The sequence below is a fragment of the Rhinatrema bivittatum genome, chromosome 7 (genome assembly GCF_901001135.1).
Source record: "Rhinatrema bivittatum chromosome 7, aRhiBiv1.1, whole genome shotgun sequence".
Lineage (NCBI taxonomy): Eukaryota > Metazoa > Chordata > Amphibia > Gymnophiona > Rhinatrematidae > Rhinatrema > Rhinatrema bivittatum.
The window spans coordinates 141793362-141816350 of NC_042621.1; the positions used below are offsets into that span (position 1 = coordinate 141793362).

Below are 22989 nucleotides of genomic sequence, written 5' to 3' on the forward strand. Positions count from 1 at the left end.
GCAGTGGTGGATAAAGACAAGATAGTGGGGCGAAGTTGGTGTATGGTGTGGGAATTTGTATGCTCATCTACTAAAGAGGAGTAATCTCAGCTGGGCAGATTGGAAGGACAACAGTAATGGGGTAAAATAGATTGAGTTATTAGTTTGTGTGACCAGATAAATGACACATTTCACATGAAAAAGGACATTCAAATGAAGTAAAATATGACTTGCAATATTTAAAACCAGAAAGTACTTTTGTTTTTCCCTGACAGGCTAGTATCTTTTGTTCACTTGTTTATTCTATGGTGTATTAATGTTAATATGCATGTATAATTGTTTTATTTTTTAATATGTATGTTCCCCTATAGTCCGTTATGAACTACTGGAAGTATGCAGACAAGAAATCAATTTTAAATAAATAAATGTTACATTTAGAAACATGATGGCAGAAAAAGACTGTATGGCTCATCCAGTGTGGCCATCTGTCCAATTAATCTATCATCACTTGCTGAGAGATCTCCTGTATTTATCCCATGCTTTTTTTTTTTTTACTCTTTATTGATTTTAATGAAAATTACAAAGGATATACACTTTGTACAGAAAACAAGAAATTTAAATTGTTGACATTTCCGCTTTAACAGCTTCTATTTAACAGGAAACAATATTTATATTTGGTCCCCAAAATTTTTTGAAGGGAGGGGTACACAAATTAGAGGAGCACAAAAAGAAGAAATAAAATAAAATTACAGGGGAAAGCTATAGCTTTTCTCTAAGCTATCCCATTTCTTTACTCGCTAATAGGACTATCTTGGACAGAGGGACTGGATAGTAATCTCTTCCTATTTTCTAGCAATAATTTCAACTGTTCTGGTACAAAAAACACATAGGTAACATTTTCCAATATCAAGATATATCTACAGGGATATCTAAGCATGTTATGTTCTTATGTTCTTAATTAGCGCTCAAAGAGCGGGCTTCTGTCTCAATGCTAGGAACCCTCTCCTCCTCTCCTGGGTCACTTTTGCCAAATCTGGGAAAATCTGATCTGCTTTCCCCAGGAATTCTACTCCCATATTTTGAAAATAATTTCTCATTATCAAAGTTACATCCTGCTCATATATAAAGGAGACAAGAAGAGTTGACCTTTCTATTATTTCAGGTGTTGAAGTTTCTAAAAATGCAGTTAGATTCTCCATATCAATAGATTGAGAAGCAGCATTTTCTCTGGTTCTTGCATAAGGTAAGAAATACACTCGATTAAACACAGGAATATTTTCTGGGGCAATGTGCAACACATCAATTAAATACTTGCGGAGTGTTGATCTTGGCTGCTCTCCTAACACCTTAGGAAAATTTAGGAACCTTAAATTTAGATATCTCAGCTTATTCTCTATTTGTTCAATTTTCCTGCTCAATATTTGTCGCTCTTGTATCAAAGCTGACTGGGTTTCTTGTATCTTCTTATCTTTATCCTCAAGTGCTTGAATTCCCTGTTGCTGTTCCATAAATTTGGAGTTTAAATCCTGGGTTGTAGTATCAATCTTAGTGGAAATTACATTTTGTTGCTGGGAATAAGTTTGCAGTACCATTCCCAGTTTGGCTACCAGTTCCCACAGTGAGTCCAATGTCACTGTTGTTGGTTTAATGAAGATTGCATTCATGGCTCCCGGCTCTAGCAAATTCTGCTCAGACATAGTACCCGAAAAGAGATTAGGGGAAACAGTCTGTCCTACAGGTTCGCCAACCGTTTGCCTTTCAGCCACTCCTCCCCCATCCAGGCCTTGCTCTCCACTCCCGGTTTCCGCGGCAACTCCCGCACATGCTTGAATTGAACTCATCTGGTCTAATTCAGCACTCACCGGACTTGAGAAAGTCTGGGGTATCGGCACTGGGGGTATTTGCGAATCTGGAGGGCTTAAGGTGGTCTCCCCAGAATAGGCCGCTGCTCCTACAAAGAGTACAAAAAATCAGAGGAAAACTCGTACAGCATTCTAAGCCTTGCAGTTAGTGCGCCGCCATCTTTACTCCTCCCGCTCTTATCCCATGCTTTATTGAATTTAGATACTGTTTTTATCCCCTCCACCTCCATTAGGAGGCATGCACCCATTACCCTCTCTGTAAAGAAATATTTCTTAAGTTTACTCCTGATCTAGCCCCTTTGACCCTCATCTCATGACCCTCATTCTAGAGCAGGGGTAGGGAACCTATGGCTCGCGAGCCAGATGTGGCTCTTTTGATGGCTGCATCTGGCTCGCAGACAAATCTTTAATAAAAAGTAAAAATCTTAACAAAACACCCCACCCTCCTGTCGCCCCCCAAGACCTCCAAAATTAATGTACTACAACCCCCCACCCTCCTGACCCCCTCAAGACCTGCCAAAAGTCCCTGGTGGTCCAGCGGGGGTCCAGGGCTCACAGACAAATCTTTAATAAAAAAGTAAAAATCTAACAAAGCCCTCCACCCTCCTGACGCCCCCCCCCCCCAAGACCTACAAAATTAATTTACTACAACCCCCCCCCCCAAGACCTGCCAAAAGTCCCTGGAGGTCCAGCGGGGGTCCAGGAGCGGTCCGGGAGCGACCTCCTGGACTTGGGCTGTCGGCTGCCAGTAGTCAAAATGGCACTGACGGCCCTTTGCCCTCACTATGTCACTGGGGTCGACCAATGGCGGCGATAGCCCCTGTGACATAGTAAGGGCAAAGGGCCGTCGGCTGCCAGTAATCAAAATGGCGTCGACGGCCCTTTGCCCTCACTATGTCACAGGGGCTACCGCCGCCATTGGTCGACCCCAGTGACATAGTGAGGGCAAAGGGCCGTCAGTGCCATTTTGACTACTGGCAGCCGACAGCCCAAGTCCAGGAGATTGCTCCCGGACCGTTCCTGGACCCCCGCTGGACCACCAAGGACATTTGGCAGGTCTTGGGGGGGGGGGGTTAGGATGGTGGGGGGTTGTAGTAAATTAATTTTGGAGGTCTTGGGGGGCGTCAGGAGGGTGGAGGGTTTTGTTAGATTTTTACTTTTTTATTAAAGATTTGTCTGTGAGCCCTGGACCCCCGCTGGACCACCAGGGACTTTTGGCAGGTCTTGGGGGGGTCAGGAGGGTGGGGGGTTGTAGTAAATTAATTTTGGAGGTCTTGGGGGGTGTCAGGAGGGTGGGGGTTTTTGTTAGATTTTTACTTTTTTATTAAAGATTTGTCTGCGAGCCCTGGATCCCCGCTGGACCACCAGGGATTTTTGGCAGGTCTTGGGGGGGGGGGGGGGTTTGTTGTAAATTAATTCGGCAGGTCTTGGGGGGGCGTCAGGAGAGTAGGGGTTGTAGTAAATTAATTTGGTAGGTCTTGTATGGCTCTCACGGAATTACATTTTAAAATATGTGGCGTTCATGGCTCTCTCAGCCAAAAAGGTTCCCGACCTCTGTTCTAGAGCCTCCTTTCCATTGAAAATGCTCATCTCCTGTGCATAGAAACCTTGAGATATTTAAATATCTCTATCATATATCCCCTATTACTCTTTCCCTCTAGGGTATACATATTTAGATGTTTAAGTCTGTCTCCATATGCTTTAGAATGAAGACCATTGACCACTTTAGTAGCCACCCTCTGGACTGGCTCCATCCTCTTTATATCCTTTTGAAGGTGTGGTCTCCAGAATTGTACACAGTATTCCAAATGAGGTCTCACCAGGGATCTATACAGGGTATTCCTTGGGAAATTCGCAAAAAATTTTAAAATTTTGTACACAATAATTTAAAATTCTACATACAAAAACTTAAAATTCTGCAAAGTTCTGCTTCATATTGGCCAAAATAACACAATATACATGACAATCTTTAAGTAATAACTTTTTCCTGTATTACATTTTAAATTAATTACTTAAAGATGCAGAATTTTAAATATTGTGAGTAGAATTTCCCTAGAAGTTCACTGTAAGAGTGTCCCTTCCACAATCTCTCCCTACTCCCCTGGCCACTTTTACCTCTTAGGCCCCAACTCCTCCACCTTCCTGTATCTCTCCCCTCCCCCTGTAGGCTCAACCCCTTCCACTCTATCTCCGCTCTCAGTTTGATCCCTTTCTCACTACTGCCCCTCACAGAGGCTCCCTCTGTCCCTCTCTCTAATACAGGCTCCCTCTCTCTAGTACACATTTGCACCCCCTCATACAGGCCCTCTCACTCTCTCGCACATATACATCCCCTCAAACTGGGTCTCTCTCTCTTGTACACACACACACACATTGTTGTGGTTTTGATGTAGTCGTGGGCCCTTGGTCGCTACAAGAGCCCTGTGGGGACTTCTAACGATAGGCTGACTCCAGTAGTAATGGACACAGAGAAATAAGAGTATTTATTATACAGCAACGTTGATGGTAATGTTCCATCTGAAAGCTGCTGAGTAAGGAATGCAGTTACACAGTCTCACCAGGTCCCGAGAGGGAGTTGGGTCCGGTACTGATCCGTGAGACGGGGTAGGCCAAGAACCCATATCTAGATAGAAAGACCAGAGAAGGTAGATCCAGTTGTGGTCCGCTGTGTGGGGTAGGCCGAGGATCCACTTTGAGAGAGATGAGGCAGTGCTGACAAAACTGGAGTGGTGGTACTCACTCTGATGTTAAAAATTGAAGTAGGAGAGAACACCCGAGGGTAGGCAGAAGTAGGCAAGGCCCCCGAGGAGTGGGTACCTTGGCATCCTTGTAGGTAACAAATACACAGAGCGGAAGACATCTGGTCCAAAGTAGCATCAACAGGAAGGATTCCTGGAGACAAGGAATTAGGAAGGAGAGTCCTTGCTAACTCAATTAGCAGGACACAGCAAGGGGTTTAAATAGCCCTTCGATGGTGGCATCATTGAAAGGGCCGGCCTTAGATTCTTGCGCTGGGCCCTTTAAATAAGGGGCCATCTGCGGCCCGCGCATCTAAGGAGTGTCGAGGATGGAGCTTAGCTGGTGACGGCATTCCCGCCATGAAGGAAGGCCTCCTGTCTCAAGGGCAGGCTGCACGGGGAACCGAAGCGCTGCTGGCCTCTTGTAAAGCCTCTTCGGCGGGAACCTCAGGGGCGTCCCTGATTGATGACATCATTGGATCAGAATACTTAAGCTCCACCTTCGCCCTCAGCTAGCCAACTTGGCAATGAGTTCCATTACTACTCTACGAGCTCCTGTCTCCGTCAATCCTGTGGGGATGCTACTGGACCTTCTTGAACTCTGGACACTGTCTGGTACCCGCTCCTCGGGGGCCAGCATGCGCACTCAACGGGGACTTTGTCTCCTAGCTTTCCCCACTCCTCAGGCTGGCCCTGCGCCTTACAGATGTCCTATCCTGCTGGCTACCCGCTCCTTGGGGCCGCCTCTGTGAACGACTTCATCACTTGGGAGTTCTATCCTGTGCTTCCCTGCTCCTCGGGGCAGTGCCTACATTCTATACTGAGACTGTCAGTGCTACCCTGCTCCTCTGGGTAGTGCCTACGAGTTACACTTGGGACAGCTGGTGCTTCCCCGCTCCTCGGGGCAGTACCCTTAATTCTACCACCAGTCACTTCCGGCACCCCCCGCAACTCGGGCTGCACTACGTCATCATCTGGAGACATGACTCGGGCTTCCCTGCTCCGTGGGTTGGCCTACGTCATTGCTTCAGTACCTCCTTCACTGGTAAGCTCCGCCCTTCAGGGTTGCCTCCGGAATACCTCCTGCACGTCCTATGTCACGCTCCCTGGGCCTGCCTAGCACCATCCCCTTCGGAGGTCTCTGCCCAGGTACTGATCTCCAGCCTGCCTACGAACTGTGGGGATCTCTCCTAGCTGTGTCTCTTACCACGCTCCTCGGGAACTCACCACAGTTTACCTTAGAGCTCTCTGCTGTGCCTGACCTCACCTCCTGACGGTGTAGACCTGTGGGGCCCCTCCCCACAGGTGGTAACAGCTCTCACCACGGGCCAAGGGTCCACAAACCATTACAGATTGCCAAGTCGATGGACCTGGTAGAGGTCTCGGCCCTCCAGGCCATTCCTGGCCTGGCACAAAGGATCAGCGAACAGCAAAGATTCTTGGAGTCTCTGGCAGCTGCCATAGACAACCTGAGCACTCGTCTAGACGCTACCATTACTGCCACCATGTTGTCTATCAAGCTGAACACCTCCAGCTCTACGCCGGTTCCTCAGCCAACTGTGCTCTTGCCGGCACCTCCATGCTTTTCAGGGAACCCTCTTATATGCAGGGGTTTCTTGAATCAATGCAATATGCACTTCTGTCTGCAACCAGCTTACTTTCCAGACGTTATCACCAAGACTACATACATCCTTTCCCTCTTGGATGGTAAGACCTGGGCCTGGGCGTCACCCCTCTGGAGCAAGCTGACCCAGGCCTTCGAGATCTTCCAGGATTCCTGGCACTGTTTCGGACCGTCTTCGAAGACCCTGGCCGTAGAGCCATTTCCGGGTCATCTCTTCTTCATTTCCAACAAGGCTCTCGTCCATTAACGGACTATGTTATTGAATTCAGAACTCTTGCTTCGGAACTTCACTGGGACTCCGACTGTCTATCTTCCATCTTCCTCGAAGATTTGAGCCCTCAGATTAAGGATGAGTTGGCAGCTCGCGAACTGCCCTCGTCCTTGGACTCTTTGATAGATCTCATTGGGCATATCGATCGTCATCTACAAGAACGCTCGAGTCCAGAGCATCCCGGAAGTCTACCTGGGGAAGAAGGTATTAGTGGGTGGGATTTCCCTCCCTTCACCCCAGGAAACAAATGGGACTGTGAACAAGGCTGGCAAACTGTACAAATATATACAGGTTTATTAGACTATAGAGGATCCTGAAAGGCATTTAACTGTTGAGTCTCCATCCAAATTATTACCCAGATTGATTCCTCTGATGACTGAGTTTCCCAGCACAAGCAGCTTCCTTTTATGACCTTTGATAATGTTTAAGGGTTTCTGGGTACACAGGGTGACTATCTAATCCCTTTCAGATATCACCTCATTTTCTATTCCCGGAGCTTCTTCGTTATCCAATGCAGAAAAGGTATTATATAAGAGTAACAGTGGGGAGAGTGGATGTCTTTTCATCACAGGCCTTATTCTGCTAGAACCCACTGTAATCAATTTATTCCTGGCTTTCTAAATCCTGGACATCTGACTTCTCTGTGGGAGTAGGGATGGATATTCAAGATGCTGCACAGATAGAGAAATTGGGTGTCAATAACACCACAAAAGACTGTTTTTTCAAGCTACAAGTCCTAAAACGACTGAGACCCCTTCTACATTTCCAAGATTTCCGCTCTGTTCTTCAAACCACCATTTTTTCGAAAATAGACTACTGCAATTCGCTTCTGCTCAGTCTACCAGCCAATACCATCAAACCCCTGCAGATGCTGCAGAACACTACGGCGAGGATTTTAACCAAGACCAACAAAAGAGAGCACATTACACCCATTCTGCGCAACCTTCATTGGCTTCCAATTAAATTCCGTATCCAATATAAAGTGCTTCTGATCATACACAAAGCCATACACAACCTCACCCCCGCGGATCAAAATATCCCCTTTCGTCTACACAACTCCACCAGACTGATCAGATCTGCATATAGAGATACGCTTTACTCCCCCCTATCAAATCCTCCCTATTGAAACGAGCCCTCTCCTCAGCTGGCCCTTCACATTGGAATGCTCTCCCGCCAGACCTCCGGCAAGAAAGATCTTTGACCACCTTTAAAAAAAGACTCAAAACCTGGCTATTCACTCAAGCCTTTCAATAAATTCTTAGGTTCCGTCTGCCTTTCCTAGTACAACAGGAATTACCTGCTCAGTCAAGCCTCCCAAACTTCCAACCAGACTCTACCTTGTAGACAGGTCTTGCTTCTGTCAAGTTTTTCAGTCTCGTTCTTCCATCATGTCTTTCATGCAAGTTCTTTCAATCAAGTATCTTATTATCAGAGTTTTTATATGTTTAGACCTGAATGCAGGTCCTATATCCTGGTTTAATGTAAGGCTGATTTATAACAGGAAGCCCATACCATCCATATGTTATTTTTGATCCCAGTTCCTGTAACCCTGTTTGATGTAAGGCTATCGTTTTATGCTTCCCTCGTTTCGCTGTAAACCGATATGATATGTACTGTTTGCACATGAATGTCGGTATATAAAAGTTCTAAATAAATAAATAGTCACATGCCTTGTCCTACCAGAGCCCACTGTAAACCATTTATTCATGGGTTTCTGAATCATCTGTGGGAACTGGGGGAGATACTCTAGATGTTGCCAGGAATGGGAGGTTTTCTGAAATTTGAGTAATTCCTCTTTCAGATGTGTCAACTGCTTTTTTATTATAGACAGCTGAAAGCAAATTGGACATCTCTTAAGTTTCCAAAAGTCAGGCCTTGGGACATAAGCACCACAGTTATTACACTGAATTAAAGACATTCTGCTAACACCAGCATGGCGTGGCAGATACTATCATAAGAAGCTTGCTGGGCAGACTGGATGGACCATTTAGTCCTTTTCTGCCTTTGTAACTATGTTACTATGTTGGCTCTCTAAATTGAGGAGAGCTTGGGAAGGACGTTTAACCTAGCCTTTGGGAAATCTTTGTTTTCATTGTTTCTATACTTTTAAAAGATTTCAAACTACACTTTATCTTTGAATTACACACAGGGCTTACTTTTTAGATAAAAAGGAAGTGGAATGATGGGGAGGGGTCAGGGCCAGGAGTGATAGGGTGGGGTGGGAGCAGGACCCAAACACACACACATACACAAACGCTATCCCAAACACATACTTGAGCACACTCTTCTTCCTCCCTTACTCCAGCCCCCACCAATGCCCCCCCCCCCCCGGCTGCTCTTCACCCACAGAACTGATTTACACCAGAAATTCTGCTCCACTTCCACAAGTCCTAGATCAAAGGTGGCAGAACACCCTTCTAGATTGTTCTTTCAGAAAATAAGCCCTGGGTTACTGAAACAACAAAAATGCAATAAATTAGTATAAATCTGAAACTTGTGAGCAGTAGCATAGTAGCCAGGGTAGAAACCTTGATGATTGACATTACTGCTCACAAGTTTCAAATTTGTGCTAATGCAACCCCTGTCTCTCTCTTCTTTGGGCTACAGTATATGTTGCAGGATCACACCCTCCACTCCTGCTCTCTGCACAACAGGAGGAGAAGGGCTGAATTAGGGAGCATAGTGGTTGCTTTTTTCTCTGTTTGATCCAGGTTGCCTGGAGGGGAAGGGCTGGAGCTGCTGCTGTTCTGCCTGTTAAATCTGAAAAGAAATGTTGGAACTCAGTTCCAAGCAGTTCCTCCACAAATTAAACCCTGATTACACATTTGAAATAATTGCATTTTGCACATTAACTGTAAATATGAAAAAATATTAATTTTGCACATGCATACAGGCACAGATGATAGAATCAGGAAAGATTTATTAATTTGATTGTTCCCCTTATTCTATGATAGTCCCTTAGTCAGACTAATGAGTTTATTGATATTGTCTGCTTTCTACAATTTAATACCACTTTTTGTTCTGTCTTGTTTATGTGGTATTTTAATGGCTTCTTTTTGCTCTCAGTCCAAATGATCTACCTCCAGATCACATGTTTACTTTAAGAATAGTGCAGAGTCAATTAGTTCCTAGAGTTATTTCTAATAGCTGAACAGCTCAGGGTCAAAGATAAACCCAAATTCATGAGGCTAGCATTTGTGACCATTGCAAAATGCTGCTGAATAAGGCGTCTCAATTTCTGCTTTAGTAAGGATCGCAAAGATCTTTATTTTTATGGTAAACTCTAATATTGCACTCTCAAATTGCACAATGCAAGGAAGGCTTCACATTTCATTGGCACTTATTTTCGACTGCTAAGTTCAGGAAGGCAGTGTAAATATGAAGAAGGTAGTGTATAGCAGTACTGAAACTCAAGAAAGGAATGAGCATACCTAAAAACTCTCCGGATTGTAGACACAACTCCAGTTCTCCAGGAGAGCATCCAGGACTCCAGGGTCTTAAACATCCAGCTCTGCCCAGTGTTGGTCCATCGGTCTCAGACGGCTTCGACCTTTGTGCCTTACCTTTCTCTCTGCTCTCCCCGCGAGCCTTGGGAAGATGGCTACCGCTGCGTCTGCATGCCGCTCTCTCCGGCGTCCCCGGAACGGCAATGGCATAGTCTCATGCCATGTTTCTCCTGAGGGCCTCCTAGGGTGCGAGCACGCACGACACCCACGTCTTTATCCATGCCATGGCGGGAACCTCGGGGGCATCCCCCTCGAGTGACATCATGCCATACGGGTATTTCCCTGTACGTACCGGATCAGTCCAGACTGCTGGATTATGCCTCCGCACCAGTAGATGGAGACAGAGCAAAACTTGACAGGCTCTGCCTTACATACCAGGGTGCCACCCATAGCCTGCCAGTATTACTCTGTCTCCAGCAGATGGTTCGGGTGCATCTCCCACAGCCTGAGTCGATTTAAAAATAAAATTGAATTAGGAGAGAAGGGTATTTAGTTAGCAGGTTTGATTGTTCATTTGATTAAGTTTTTAAAAAAAAGGAGAAAATTCTTCATTTCAGGAGATGCCGTTGATTTGGCTGGTCCTTTGCTCCCAGGGGGTTGTCAGGTCCTGAGGGGACCATCCCCCCTGGTCGAGCAGTTGCTGGGCCTAAGGGTCGAGGACCCTGCGGTGGTGTTTGGCCCAGCCGGGGTGATACCGGGGAGCCCGGCTCACTCATCCCAGCCGGACTACTTCAGGACCCAATGAGGGACAGCTCCAGGTACAAAAAAAAAAAATAGACGGAGCGGTTTTGCTTTTTAGTCGGGTGGCGGCTTCCTCTCTCTTCTCGGCGGCGATCGTTCTCGGCGTTCCTTTTTCCCCTTCTCACCTTCGGCGCCGCGGTTTTAGGTGCGAGTGTTTTTTTCTTGGGGCCGAGCATGCCAGACGGTGTGGCCTGCTCGGCTTGCGGCGCGGGTGGCGAGCGTCTCTCCTGGGATGGGCTTTGCTTGGCCTACATCCCGGGAGGCGAGGGGACTTCAGCTTCGGTTTGGGGGTGGTCGTGAGGCGACAGGCGTTTGCGATCGGGGCACCCCCCGCGGGCCCCCCCCCCCCCCAAGCAGTTAAAAAAAAAAAAGAATCGCGGGGAAAGTCGGCCATTTTGTCCACGGCGCCTATCGCGGCCCCGCTCCCATCTGATCCCAGGGATTTTCCACCCTCGCTCTCGGCTGCCCCCACGGTCTCTCTCGCCAGTGGGGGCATCGGGGGAGGGCAGGGAGGGGGCACGGACATGGAATCGGGATCAGTTACTTCTTTTACTCTTTTACTGTGGCTTTACTGGACATGCACAGGGCCTTTAAGGCCCACAAGGCCCTCAAAAGACACTCATCCCCATCGGGGGTCCTGAGGGGACACTCCCCGCAGACATGTTTCGCTCTCGGGGGAGCTCGGAGGGCCGGTCCAAGGTTAAACGCCGTTGAGAGTTCTCCCGCCCAGAGCGGACACAGAGTCCTCCCCGTGACTCCTCAGATAAGGAAAGTCCTGAGGAGCCCTCTCTGCCCCCAAGGGGGGCCGAGGGAGATGGCACGGCACCGCAGGGAGCGGCAATGATCCAAGTGGAATTTGTCTTTTTAGACGGAATGAACTGGCTCCGCTGATCCCAGCGATCCTGGAGGAGTTGGGGATCGCTACGCTGCCCGAGGACCTCCCACCACATTCCCTTTTCGTTTCTTGGCAACGGACCTGCTCTTTCGAAAATGGGATACTCCAGATCTGGGGCTGAAGATCACAAAGGCGATGGATAAACCCTATCCCTTGCCAGAGGATGCTCTGGAGGTCCTGCGGGTACCAAAGGTGAACGCCGCCATCTCGGAGGTCACAAAGAGGACGACCATACCGGTCACGGGAACCACGGACTTGAAGGACCTGCAGGATCACAGGTTGGCGATTCGGCTGAAGAAGATCTGCAAGGTCTCCGCCCTGGGGGCGCAGGCGGCCATTGACAGTAATTTTGCGTTACGGGCGGGTCTTCGTTGGGTGCAACAACTGCTTGCCAATGAGGGGCTGTCCGAGGAAGAAGCCAGGCGGGCGGGTTGCCTCGAGGGGGTCGTGACTTATAGGGTGGATGCCCTGTATGACCTTCTCAGGACTTCGGCTCGCTCCATCAGCAAGGCGACTCTTGTGGTTAAGGAACTGGGCTATGGACGGGGCCTCCAAGTCACGTCTAGATTCCTTGCCCTTTAAGGGTAAGCTGCTCCTCAGGGTGGAATTGGACGACATGATACAATTGCTGGGCAAAAGTAAAGGGTACCGTCTCCTGGGGGACAGGCCGCACTCCAAGGGGGCCTTTTCCTCCAGATCCAGGTTTCGAGGAAACCGTAAGACTCGTGTCCCTTGCCCGAGCACCTCCTCTTCCCCCCTTTCGTTCCGGAGGGGGCAGGCAGCTGTCCCAGTCCTTTCGAGGGAGACGTTTTGGTAGACCGTTGTCTGACCCCTCGTCTTCCAGCGTTAAGTCGGCCCAATGATGTCCTGTCGGTCCCTCCCTCAGTACCAAAAGTAGGGGGCCGGCTGGCTCGCTTTACGAGGTATGGATCACAATTACGACAGACCAGTGGATAAAACACGGCTACGCTTTAGATTTTGCTCGCCTTCCCAGTCTGAGATCTTTCCTTCCCCGTGCGGTCACGCAGAAAAGCGACAGGCGGTTCAGCAGACGTTGCTTCGTTTGTCGCATCCGGGGGCAATTTTTTCCAGTTCCCACCTGGAGCAATGAAGAGGACACTACTCCATTACTTCGTCGTTCCAAAGGAAGATGGGACCTTCCGGCCCATACTAGATCTCAAGGATGTCAACAACTGTCTCCGGATACCGCGCTTTCGCATGGAAACTTTGCGGGCCGTGATTGCCGCCGTGAGACCGGGGGAGTTCCTTGCTTCGCTGGATCTCATGAAAGCGTACTTGCACATCGGATTCCGAGAGGACCATCAGAGGTGCCCCAGGTTCTATGTGATGGGACAGTACTATCAGTTTCAAGCGTTACTATTTGGTCTCGCGACGGCCCCCAGAACATTCACCAAGATAATGGTGGTAGTCGTAGCGCAGTTATGCCGGGAGGGACTGTTAGTCCATCCGTATCTGGACGACTGGTTGATACGGGCGAAGTCCGAAGCACTTTGTCGTTTAGCGATACAGAGGGTCCTGCAGCTGTTGCGCTCCCTTGGCTGGGTAGTCAATACGGTCAAGGGTCACCTCGAGCCGCCTCAGTCTCTGGAGTTCTTTTGGGAGCTTTATTCGACACTCCAGGTGTTTCTCTCCGTCGAACGCAGTCACAAGTTGCAATGACAGGTCAGGGTTTTCCGGCAGAATTAGTCTCTCACGGTTTGGGACTATTTAAACTCGATAGGTTCCATGGCTTCAACACTGGAATTGGTACTGTGGGCATTCGCGCACATACAGCCGTTATAATCGGCGTTGCTTTCCCGTTGGAGCCTGGTTTCCAAGTAGTTCCACCTGCCGTTATCCCTACCGGAGGTGGCCCGCCCCAATCTGGATTGGGGGTTGCGCTCGGACAATCTCCTCTGAGGGGTTTTACTTGTGTCACCAGACTGTATGGTAGTCTCCACAGAGGCGAGCCTTTCCGGCTGGGGAACGGTCTGTCTGCGGAAATCCGTTCAGGGCCTCTGGTCTCCTCTCAAATCCCATTGGTCAATCAATCATTTAGAGACCAGGGCGGTACGTTGGCTCTTCGAGCATCTCTGCCCCTGGTCCAGGGAAAATCGGTCAGAGTCTTGTCCAACAATGCGGCAAAAGTAGCCTATATCAATCATCAGGGAGGAACTCAGAGTCGCCCGCTGGCGTCGGAGGCTCGACTGGGGATCCAGTGGGTGGAACGCCACCCTCCCAGCATTGCCGCGTCTCACATAGCAGGGGTAGACAACGTTCACGCAGATTTGTTTTTGAGTTTGCATCAACTCAATCCCGGAGAATGGAAACTAGCGGTCAGGGCGTTCCAACTCATAGGCGACAGATGAGGACAACCGGTCATGGATTTACTGGCGACCTTTCAGAATGCCAGGGCTCCACACTTCTCCGCCCGCCGCAGGGTGGAGGGGGTGGATGCCTTAGCGTTACCCTGGCCGACGATTCTTCTGTATGTTTTTTCCTCCCTGGCCTCTGATAGGCAAGGTCCTTCGTCGAATAGAGAGTCACCCCGCGTAGGTGTTTCTGGTGGCCCCAGAGTAACCGCGGCGACCTTGGTTTGCAGACCACCTCAATTTGACAGTGGAAGGTCCACTACATCTTCCGGCATTACCGAATCTTCTTCATCAGGGGTCTGTCTGTTTTCGATCAGGTTGATCACTTCTGTCTAGCGCCCTGGCATTTGAGAGGCGCCGTTTAAGAGGTAAAGGTTATTCTGATGCAGTGGTCTCCACCCTCCTGCAGTCGCGCAAGACCTCGACTTCCTTGTCATATGTGCGGGGCTAGAAGGTTTTTGAATCCTGGTGTTTACTTCGGGCAATCCAGCCCACTCGGGCATCCATTTCCGAGATTTTAGCTTTCCTTCAGGACGGTTTGGCCAATGGCCTGTCCTGTAGTTCATTGCGAGTACTGGTGGCTGCTTTAGGCTGCTTGCGTGGTTCAGTAGACGGTGGGACGCTGGTATCCACTCCGGATGTTACACGATTTCTCAAAGGGGCAAGACATTTACGTTCCTCACTTCTTGCCTCCTGTCCTCCCTGGAACTTAAACGTGGTGTTAAGGGCCTTGTGTGGACCACCGTCCGAACCACTGAAAAGGGCAACGCTGAAGGACCTCACGTTGAAGGTCGTCTTTTGGTGGCGATCACTTCAATCAGACGGGTGTCAGAGTTTCAAGCGTGGTCGTGTCGGGAACATTTCATACGGATCTCTGAATCCGGTATTAGTCTCCGGACGGTTCCCTCCTTTCTGCCTAAAGTAGTTTAGTCTTTTCATTTGAACCAGTTGGTGGAGCTCCCAGCATTTGTGCAGTTCGTCAGGGCAGATCCTTCTTCCAAGGACTTGGTAAAATTGGATGTGCGTAGGGCTCTTCTGCGCTATCTAGAGGTTTCTAATGAGTCCGGGTTTCGGATCATCTCTTCGGCCTCTGGAAGGGTCCCAAAAAGGGTAATGTGGGGTCTAAGGTCTCCATTTCGTGGTGGTTGAAGGAGGCCATTAACTCCACATGCCTTTTGGCTGGTCGGCCCTTGCCTTTGGGTCTGAAGGCGCATTCTACGCGTTCACAGGTGGCCTCCTGGGCGGAATGTTATCAGATTTCTCCGCAGGAAATCTGCAGAGCGGCAACTTGGAAGTCGTTGCATACGTTTGCACGTCATTATTGGCTGGATGTTCAGGCCTCCAGCGAGGGAAATTTCGTAGCAGGTGTGTTATGAGCTGGCCTCTCCGGGTCCCATCCCAAGTAGTAGGAGCTCTGGTACATCCCAGGAGTCTGGACTGATCTGGTACGTACAGGGAAAAGAAAATTAGGTCTTACCTCTGATAATTTTCGTTCCTGTAAGTACCAAGGATCAGTCCAGAGTCCCGCCCACTTCTGTTTTAGTTGGAGAGTCCGCTGTTCCTATCTTTGCTCAAGTTTTTCCTTTTGGGCCTGGAAATTTATTATACCGGTCTGTTTTCTGTTTTAGGGTCAGGTTCCTTGTTGGAGGTAGTGACCCGAGGGTTTCCCGGTTGAACTTCATGTATATAGTTAGTTTGCAGCTGGGGATTATTCTGCTTTGACATTACATAATACTGGCAGGCTATTGGTGGCACCCTGGTATTTATGGCAGAGCCTGTCAAGTTTTGCTCTGTCTCCATCTGCTGGTGTGGAGGCATAACCCAGGAGTCTGGACTGATCCTTGGTACTACAGGAACGAAAATTATCAGAGGTAAGACCTAATTTTCTTTTAGCCTGCCCTTGTTTGCTAGCTAATCGAGTTAGCAAGGATCATGAATCGATGGAAAGCCTCCGGTCTGAGCTACTCTGCCGCTTCCTTGCTGCCACTGGAAGCTCTCTCTGCCCCTTTGGGGTATTTCTCTAACCTCATGGGCCCTTTGCTTTCTTTCAGGTGCCTATCTGGGATAACGTACTCGCTCCTCGAGGGCCTGCTCTCCCTGGCTCGGTGCCTGTATTCAACTACTTCTGCCTGCTGGGATCTCCACCTATACAGCTACCAACTTACAGGTCGATACAGTAAAGTGTGCTCCGTCGGAGCACACTGTCAGCCTGCTCTGGACGCGTGTTTTCCCTTACCCCTTATTCAGTAAGGGGAGGAAAACACGCGGCCCACCCGCGGCACCTAATAGCGCCCTCAACATGCAAATGCATGTTGATGGCCCTATTAGGTATGCGCGCGGGATACAGTAAGTAAAATGTGCAGCCAAGCTGCACATTTTACTTTCAGAAAGTAAAAACTGCTTTTCTGTGCACCCTCCGACTTAATATCATAGCGATATTAAGTCGGAGGTCCCGAAAAGTAAAAAAAAGTAAAAAAAATAAAAATAAAAATTTGAATTCGGCTGTTGGGCCGAAAACCGGACGCTCAATTTTGCCGGCGTCCGGTTTCCGAGCCCGTGGCTGTCAGCGGGCTCGAGAACCGACGCCGGCAAAATTGAGCGTCGGCTGTCAAACCCGCTGACAGCCGCCGCTCCGAGCCAAAAGGAGGCGCTAGGGACGTGCTAGTGTCCCTAGCGCCTCCTTTTCCTCATTTGCACCGCATCGCCTAATTTGCATACTGGATCGCTCGCACCGGCCAAGGGCCGGTGCGTGCGCCAGGAGAGCGGGCGTTCGTCCACTCTCCCGCGGTTTTATAGTATCGGGCTGTTAGTGAGTAATCTAACATTCTCAACCTGTCTCATCTACAGCTTTGCTGCACTGGGAACCTGTATCCGAATCTCCCTATACTATCTCTGTGAGACGGGTCCCCTCTGCCGAGGGTCCCTGGACTGCTACCTCTGGATCACCTCACTACTGCCACCCCGGGTGGTATACCTCAGCTGTGTAATAAAAGACGAATCTCTGTGTTTGTGTGTCTCGAGTCTAGCCTAGTACTGTGCTTGCTCACGGGGCTCCTCCCCGTGGGCGTGGTCATCTCCACATTACCCAACAGTCCACTCAAACACCTCGAAACCATAACACCCAGCATGGCTATCTTTTTTTTACAAGCATTTAGGGGACAAAGCAATAAATGGCACTCAGCCTAGGGCCCATCTCCATGTGTGGTTGGGTGCACATTTTGGATGCACTAGATTAGACTTGATGCAATAAGGAGATTATTGCATCCAAAATGTGTACCCAAACACATATGTAGCTGATGGCACCCATCACATGTAAATTCCATGTAGACGAGGCTATTAGCTATTGCTCCTGAAGCAGGAAATTGCTGGGCACTCAACACACACTTTTTAACATGGCAAATTTAACTCCAACCCGGAGGTGGAGTAAAATCAGTTCACAAGTCAAGGGCTCCTGAGAAATTTAAAAAATACGGTCTTCTATATGTCCTCCTATTTATAAGACTTGCCATACTGGATCAGACCAAAGGTCCATCAAGCCCAGTATCCTGTTTCCAACAGAGGCCAAGCAGGTCATAAGTACCTAGTAGGATCTCAAGGGGTAGATAGATTCTATGCTGCTTATCCCAAGAATAAGCACTTAAAGTTACTGCTTGCAGTGTTGAAAAATAAATGTATATTGGCTTGATTTAAAAAAAAAAAAAAATTCTTATGGCCGCACAAGAGTCCTAGGAGTTATTGTTTTGATATGGCAGATTTGTCTCTTGGGATAATTGTATTCTTGATAGATTGTGATAGCTTTTATTGGAGCTATGTAAGTATTATCCAAAATACTGTACATCAGCTATTGAGACAATATGGACCCCGTCTTTAGAAGTGAATGTCTCTGACCTAACAACTGAAGAAGGGACCTAAGTAGTTTTAAAAGCTCTTGTACAATATATTGATACAGTTATTTGTTTTATTTTTCAGGTAGTTTTGGGCAGCCTAGCTTGTTCTGTTTACCTAATAGGTGGTGTGTTGTTGTTTTAGAGTCTAATGTAATATTTGCAGTGTTGCCTTTTTATAGAAAGGTTGTTACTGAGTGCCAGCAGTTAGTGTTGTTTTGGTATGGGAAGTTTACTATAATGTAATTTATTTATTCATAGCTTTCTGAGGGTCAAGCCTACATCCAGTGCATGTTACAAAAGGCCTTATACCATATGGCTCCCAATTCACTTTTGTATGTTGGAGAACGGGGACAGAGGAAATGAAGACTTGGGGGGTGAGGGGTGTAGATGGGGAGAGAGGATGGAGGGAGTGAGACTGCTGGTGACTCGGGGGTGTGGGGAAAATGGAGATGGACATGGAGAGGGGGCTGAGGGAGCGAGACTGAAACCCTTACTATAAATGTCACCGCATGCCATGGTGCTAACCAGAGCTAATCAGCAGCAAGAGGAGGGGAATCAATGGCGGTAAAACAGTTACAAAGCTTTCCCTGGTGGGTCCCACTGGCTGTGTCAGCTCTGCCAGTGACTGCACTGACCAAGGAGGTAAAGGAAAGAAGAGAGAGAGCTTGAGCTTGACTGAGGCAGTGAGAGGAGGGAGTAAGAGAAAAGGGGGGGGGGGGGGGAAGAATATGTGTGAGAGGGGAGAGCAAAGTTAGGGGGAAGAGAGTGAGCTGAGAATGAGGGGAGGGCAAGGGTAAGGAGGGACAAAAAATGTGAGCAAGGTAGAGGGGAGAGAAAGGACTAAGGATGGCAGGAAATGGAGAAGGAGGGAACCCTAGATTGGGGGTGGGGATGGACTCCAGGAAGATAATGGAGGAGGAAGGTGAAAAGGGATGGGGGAGACAGTACAGGAGAATGAGCAGAAGAAATGGTGAGAGGAGAGAAGGTACAAAGAACAGGAAAGGGGAAGGAAGGAAAAAAGCAGAACAGGATAGAAAAGGGAAGAGAAAGCATTAAAATATCCTCTGCTGAGGGAAAGAGACAAAGAAGGAAGAGAGAGCACTGAAACAGAAGAAAAGAGGGAGGACACCAGAACGAAACAGAAAACAGAGTCAAGGGCAGAGACTCTGAGCCAGAAAATCAAGCCCAAAACACCACAGGGTGGAAACTGTTTATCTGCTAGAGAATATTGGTAAAGAAGAACAAGGCAGGGGAAGGGGAGAAGAAGGAAGAGAAAATGTTCTCACTGCGAGACCCCCTCCACCAATCTCCGGATGTATGGGAATGAGCAACATCATAATTTTATTGCAGTCCTGAAACACCAGCATAGAAATAATGAGTCTTTGCTATTATTTCTGATTGCATTTAATATGCTTTTGGTACAGGCTGTGTCCTGTTGAGTGAGATTAACCACACAAATCTAAAAATAACTGAGAAAATAAGCAATATTGTGAAAAAGCAGCACCAACAATAAAATGTACACCTCATGCACTGAGAAAAAGGCAAATTCGCAGGCACAGTGAGATAGGCAAAGCAACAACAAAATGCCAGATTACAAATTGGAGGCCCAATTAATAGGCTTTTGCAATAAGACTCGATCCCCACAGTCACTGATGTTCTGAATTGGCAAAATCTATACATATATCCCTGGACTAAGGTATCAGTAACTATCAAGCCAATACAGTAAAATCGCCCGCTCTCCTGGCACGCGCACAGGCCACTCTCCTGTGTGCACGATTCAGTATTTTAATTAGGGCCAACGGTAAAAAGAGGCGCTAGGGAAACTAGCACGTCCCTAGCGCCTCTTTTTTGATGGAAGCGGCGGCTGTCAGGTTTGACAGCCGACGCTCAATTTTGCCGGCATCGGTTCTCAAGCCTGCTGACAGCCACGGGTTCGGAAACCGGATGCCGGCAAAATTGAGCGTCCAGTTTTCGACCTGCCAGCCCTGGGCCCATTTAAAATTTTTTTTTATTTTTTACTTTTTTAAACTTTCAGGACCTCCGACTTAATATTGCCATGATATTAAGTTGGAGGGTGCACAGAAAAGCAGTAAAAACTGCTTTTCTGTGCACTTTCCCGGTGTCGGCAGAAACTAGCGCCTACCTTTGGGTAGGCGCTAATTTCTGAAAGCAAAATGTGCGGCTTGGCTGCACATTTTGCTTTCTGAATCGCGCGGGGAATACCTAATAGGGCCATCAACATGCATTTGCATGTTGCGGGCGCTATTAGGTTCAGGGGGGTTGGACGCGCATTTTGGACGCACTATTACCCGTTACTGAATAAGGGGTGAAGTAGCACGTCCAAAACGCGCGTCCAAATGCCGGCTAACAGTGCGCTCCATTGGAGTGCACTGTACTGTATCGGCCTGTATATTGGTAATTCTGTATTGGTAGCATACATCCTATAGTTACTTTGCAAAAAATAGTTCATGTTAAGGAAAGACCAACCTACTTCAAGAAAAATGTACAATAGATTCTCATGGAGCTTACTGACAGGCCGATACAGTAAAGTCCGCGGGAGAGAGTGCGAACGCCCGTTCTCCCGGCGCGCGCACCGGCCACTCGCTGGTGCGCGCGATTCTGTATTTAAATTAGGCCCAGCAGTAAAAACGGGCAAAAGGAGGCGCTAGGGATACTAGTGCGTCCCTAGTGCCTCCTTTTTGACAGGAGCGGCAGCTGTCAGCGGTTTTGACAGCCGACGCTCAATTTTGCCAGCGTCGGTTCTCAAACCCGCTGACAGTCATGGGCTCGGAAACCGGACGCCGGCAAAATTGAGCGTCCGGTTTTCGGCCTGACAGCTGCGGGCCGAATTCAATTTTTTTTTTTTTTTAACTTTTTTTACTCTTCGGGACCTCCGACTTAATATCGCCATGATATTAAGTCCCACAGAACCCTTTAATCCAGCTCACTCAGTCAAACAGAAGAAAAGTCAGCCGGCTTGATGGCAGGAGAAGAAGGGGCTAGTCGTTGCCGCATGACAGAAGCCTGAATAAGTTTCAGAGGTAGGTGGAATGATCCTGGGGTGTGGGAAGAATGCTGGGGTCAGGGACGAAGATACAAGGGTTTGGCTGGGAAGAGTATTGGAGAAGGGAAGGATGATACTGGAGGTGAAGAGGGAGATGCTGGGGTCAGGGAGGGGATCCTGGGCTCTGACGAGAGAGTGCTGGTGACTGGGAGAGGAATACTGGGGTCTAGCGTGGGAGAGTACTGGGGTCAGTCTGACCGTTAGGGTCTGGGGGTGGGAGGGAAGTGTTGATTACACTTGGGAGGAGATGTAATTGCAATCTCAGGACTTGGAGAGTTACTGCATTTGGAGCTGTCATGGATCCACTCTTTACCCATATATCTTCCATTATAGTTCTGGTTTTATTCCATTCCTTTCTCTCTCACAGGCCGATACAGTACAGTGCGCTCCGACGGACACATGTTTTCCCTTACCCCTTATTCAGTAAGGGGAGGAAAACGCCTATTAGGTATGCGCGCGGGATACAGAAAGTAAAATGTGCAGCCAAGCCGCACATTTTACCCGACCTTTGGGTCGGCGCTAATTTCTGAAAGTAAAATGTGCGGCTTGGCTGCACATTTTACTTTCTGTATCCCGCGCGCATACCTAATAGGCGTTTTCCTCCCCTTACTGAATAAGGGGTAAGGGAAAACACGCGTCCAAGAAGAGGCTAACAGTGCGCTCCGTCGGAGCGCACTGTACTGTATCGGCCTGTGAGAGAGAAAGGAATGGAATAAAACCAGAACTATAATGGAAGATATATGGGCAAAGAGTGGATCCATGACAGCTCCAAATGCAGTAACTCTTCAAGTCCTGAGATTGCAATCACATCTCCTCCCAAGTGTAATCAACACTTCCCTCCCACCCCAGACCCTAACGGTCAGACTGACCCCAGTACTCTCCCCCGCTAGACCCCAGTATTCCTCTCCCAGACACCAGCACTCTCTCGTCAGAGCCCAGGATCCCCTCCCTGACCCCAGCATCTCCCTCTTCACCTCCAGTATCATCCTTCCCTTCTCCAATACTCTTCCCAGCCAAACCTTTGTATCTTCGTCCCTGACCCCAGCATTCTTCCCACACCCCAGGATCATTCCACCTACCTCTGAAACTTATTCAGGCTTCTGTCATGCGGCAACGACTAGCCCCTTCTTCTCCTGCCATCAAGCCGGCTGACTTTTCTTCTGTTTGACTGAGTGAGCTGGATTAAAGGGTTCTGTGGGCCGGTTTTGGCCCACGGGCCACAGTTTGCCCACCTCTGTCGTAGTTGCACAAATTATGGCACATGCAGCCACACAAGATTTTGCACACACTGAAAAGGAGTTAGTAATTGGAACTACTAGCATAGTTAAGAGAGCAAATATTAGTTCAGGAGACCAAAAGCATGTACGATAACTGTCATTGTGGTGTGGTAGTACAGGTGCAAGACTCCTGGCTCCCAGAGCTCTGCAGTAGCCCCAGCAGAAGTGGCAGCAAGCTATTAGCCCAGGGACTCATTGAGTCTGTTCATGCGCACATGGAACATAGAAATGAATGCCTGCTCCACCACACTTTCCTTTGGGAGACCTGCAGTGGGGAAGAGGTGACCCATGTTGGTGTGGGAAAGACGGTAAACCTGCCAGCAATGATGCACTTTTTTTTTTCTTTAAAAACTAGGGAGCTCCTGGACTTCTCAATCTGCCCGGGGGCTAATCTCACTGGGGTTTATACTGCGGGGGTTACCTGAGGGGGCCTGTCATCTGTATGCACACAGGACTGCCTCAGGAAAGGGGGGGGGGGGCTTACCCAATGTAAACATATACACAACTAGTGGGATTATACCTGGGGGCATGTATGCAGGAGCTTATTCCCCACACAAATACTCCCACACTGATTTAGTACATTATGGTTCCAGCTGTTTAGGAAAGTAAGTTTATTTGAGCAAAAAGAGGATAGAACAAATAACATCAGATCATACAGAAGAATTAGTTGCAGATAATAACAATTGCTACATATATATAAAGCTTACGTGTTTCCAAAGGTTCAGTCTGTGCTATCATGTCCAGAAGCGCTCTCTTCCTCTCTCTCTAGTTGT

General features: G+C 48.4%; 1 protein-coding gene across 1 annotated transcript; it reads right to left on the bottom strand.

Annotated features, from left to right (window-relative positions):
* Positions 1-579: 579 nt before the first annotated feature.
* LOC115096125 lies at positions 580-22968 on the bottom strand. Its single transcript, XM_029610643.1, has 2 exons — positions 22924-22968; positions 580-1930 (listed from the first exon to the last, which is right to left on the bottom strand). The coding sequence occupies exons 1-2, from the start codon at positions 22952-22954 to the stop codon at positions 945-947; spliced, it is 1017 nt and encodes a 338-aa protein (XP_029466503.1). The 5' UTR covers positions 22955-22968; the 3' UTR covers positions 580-944.
* Between the last annotated feature and the right edge of the window lie 21 nt (positions 22969-22989).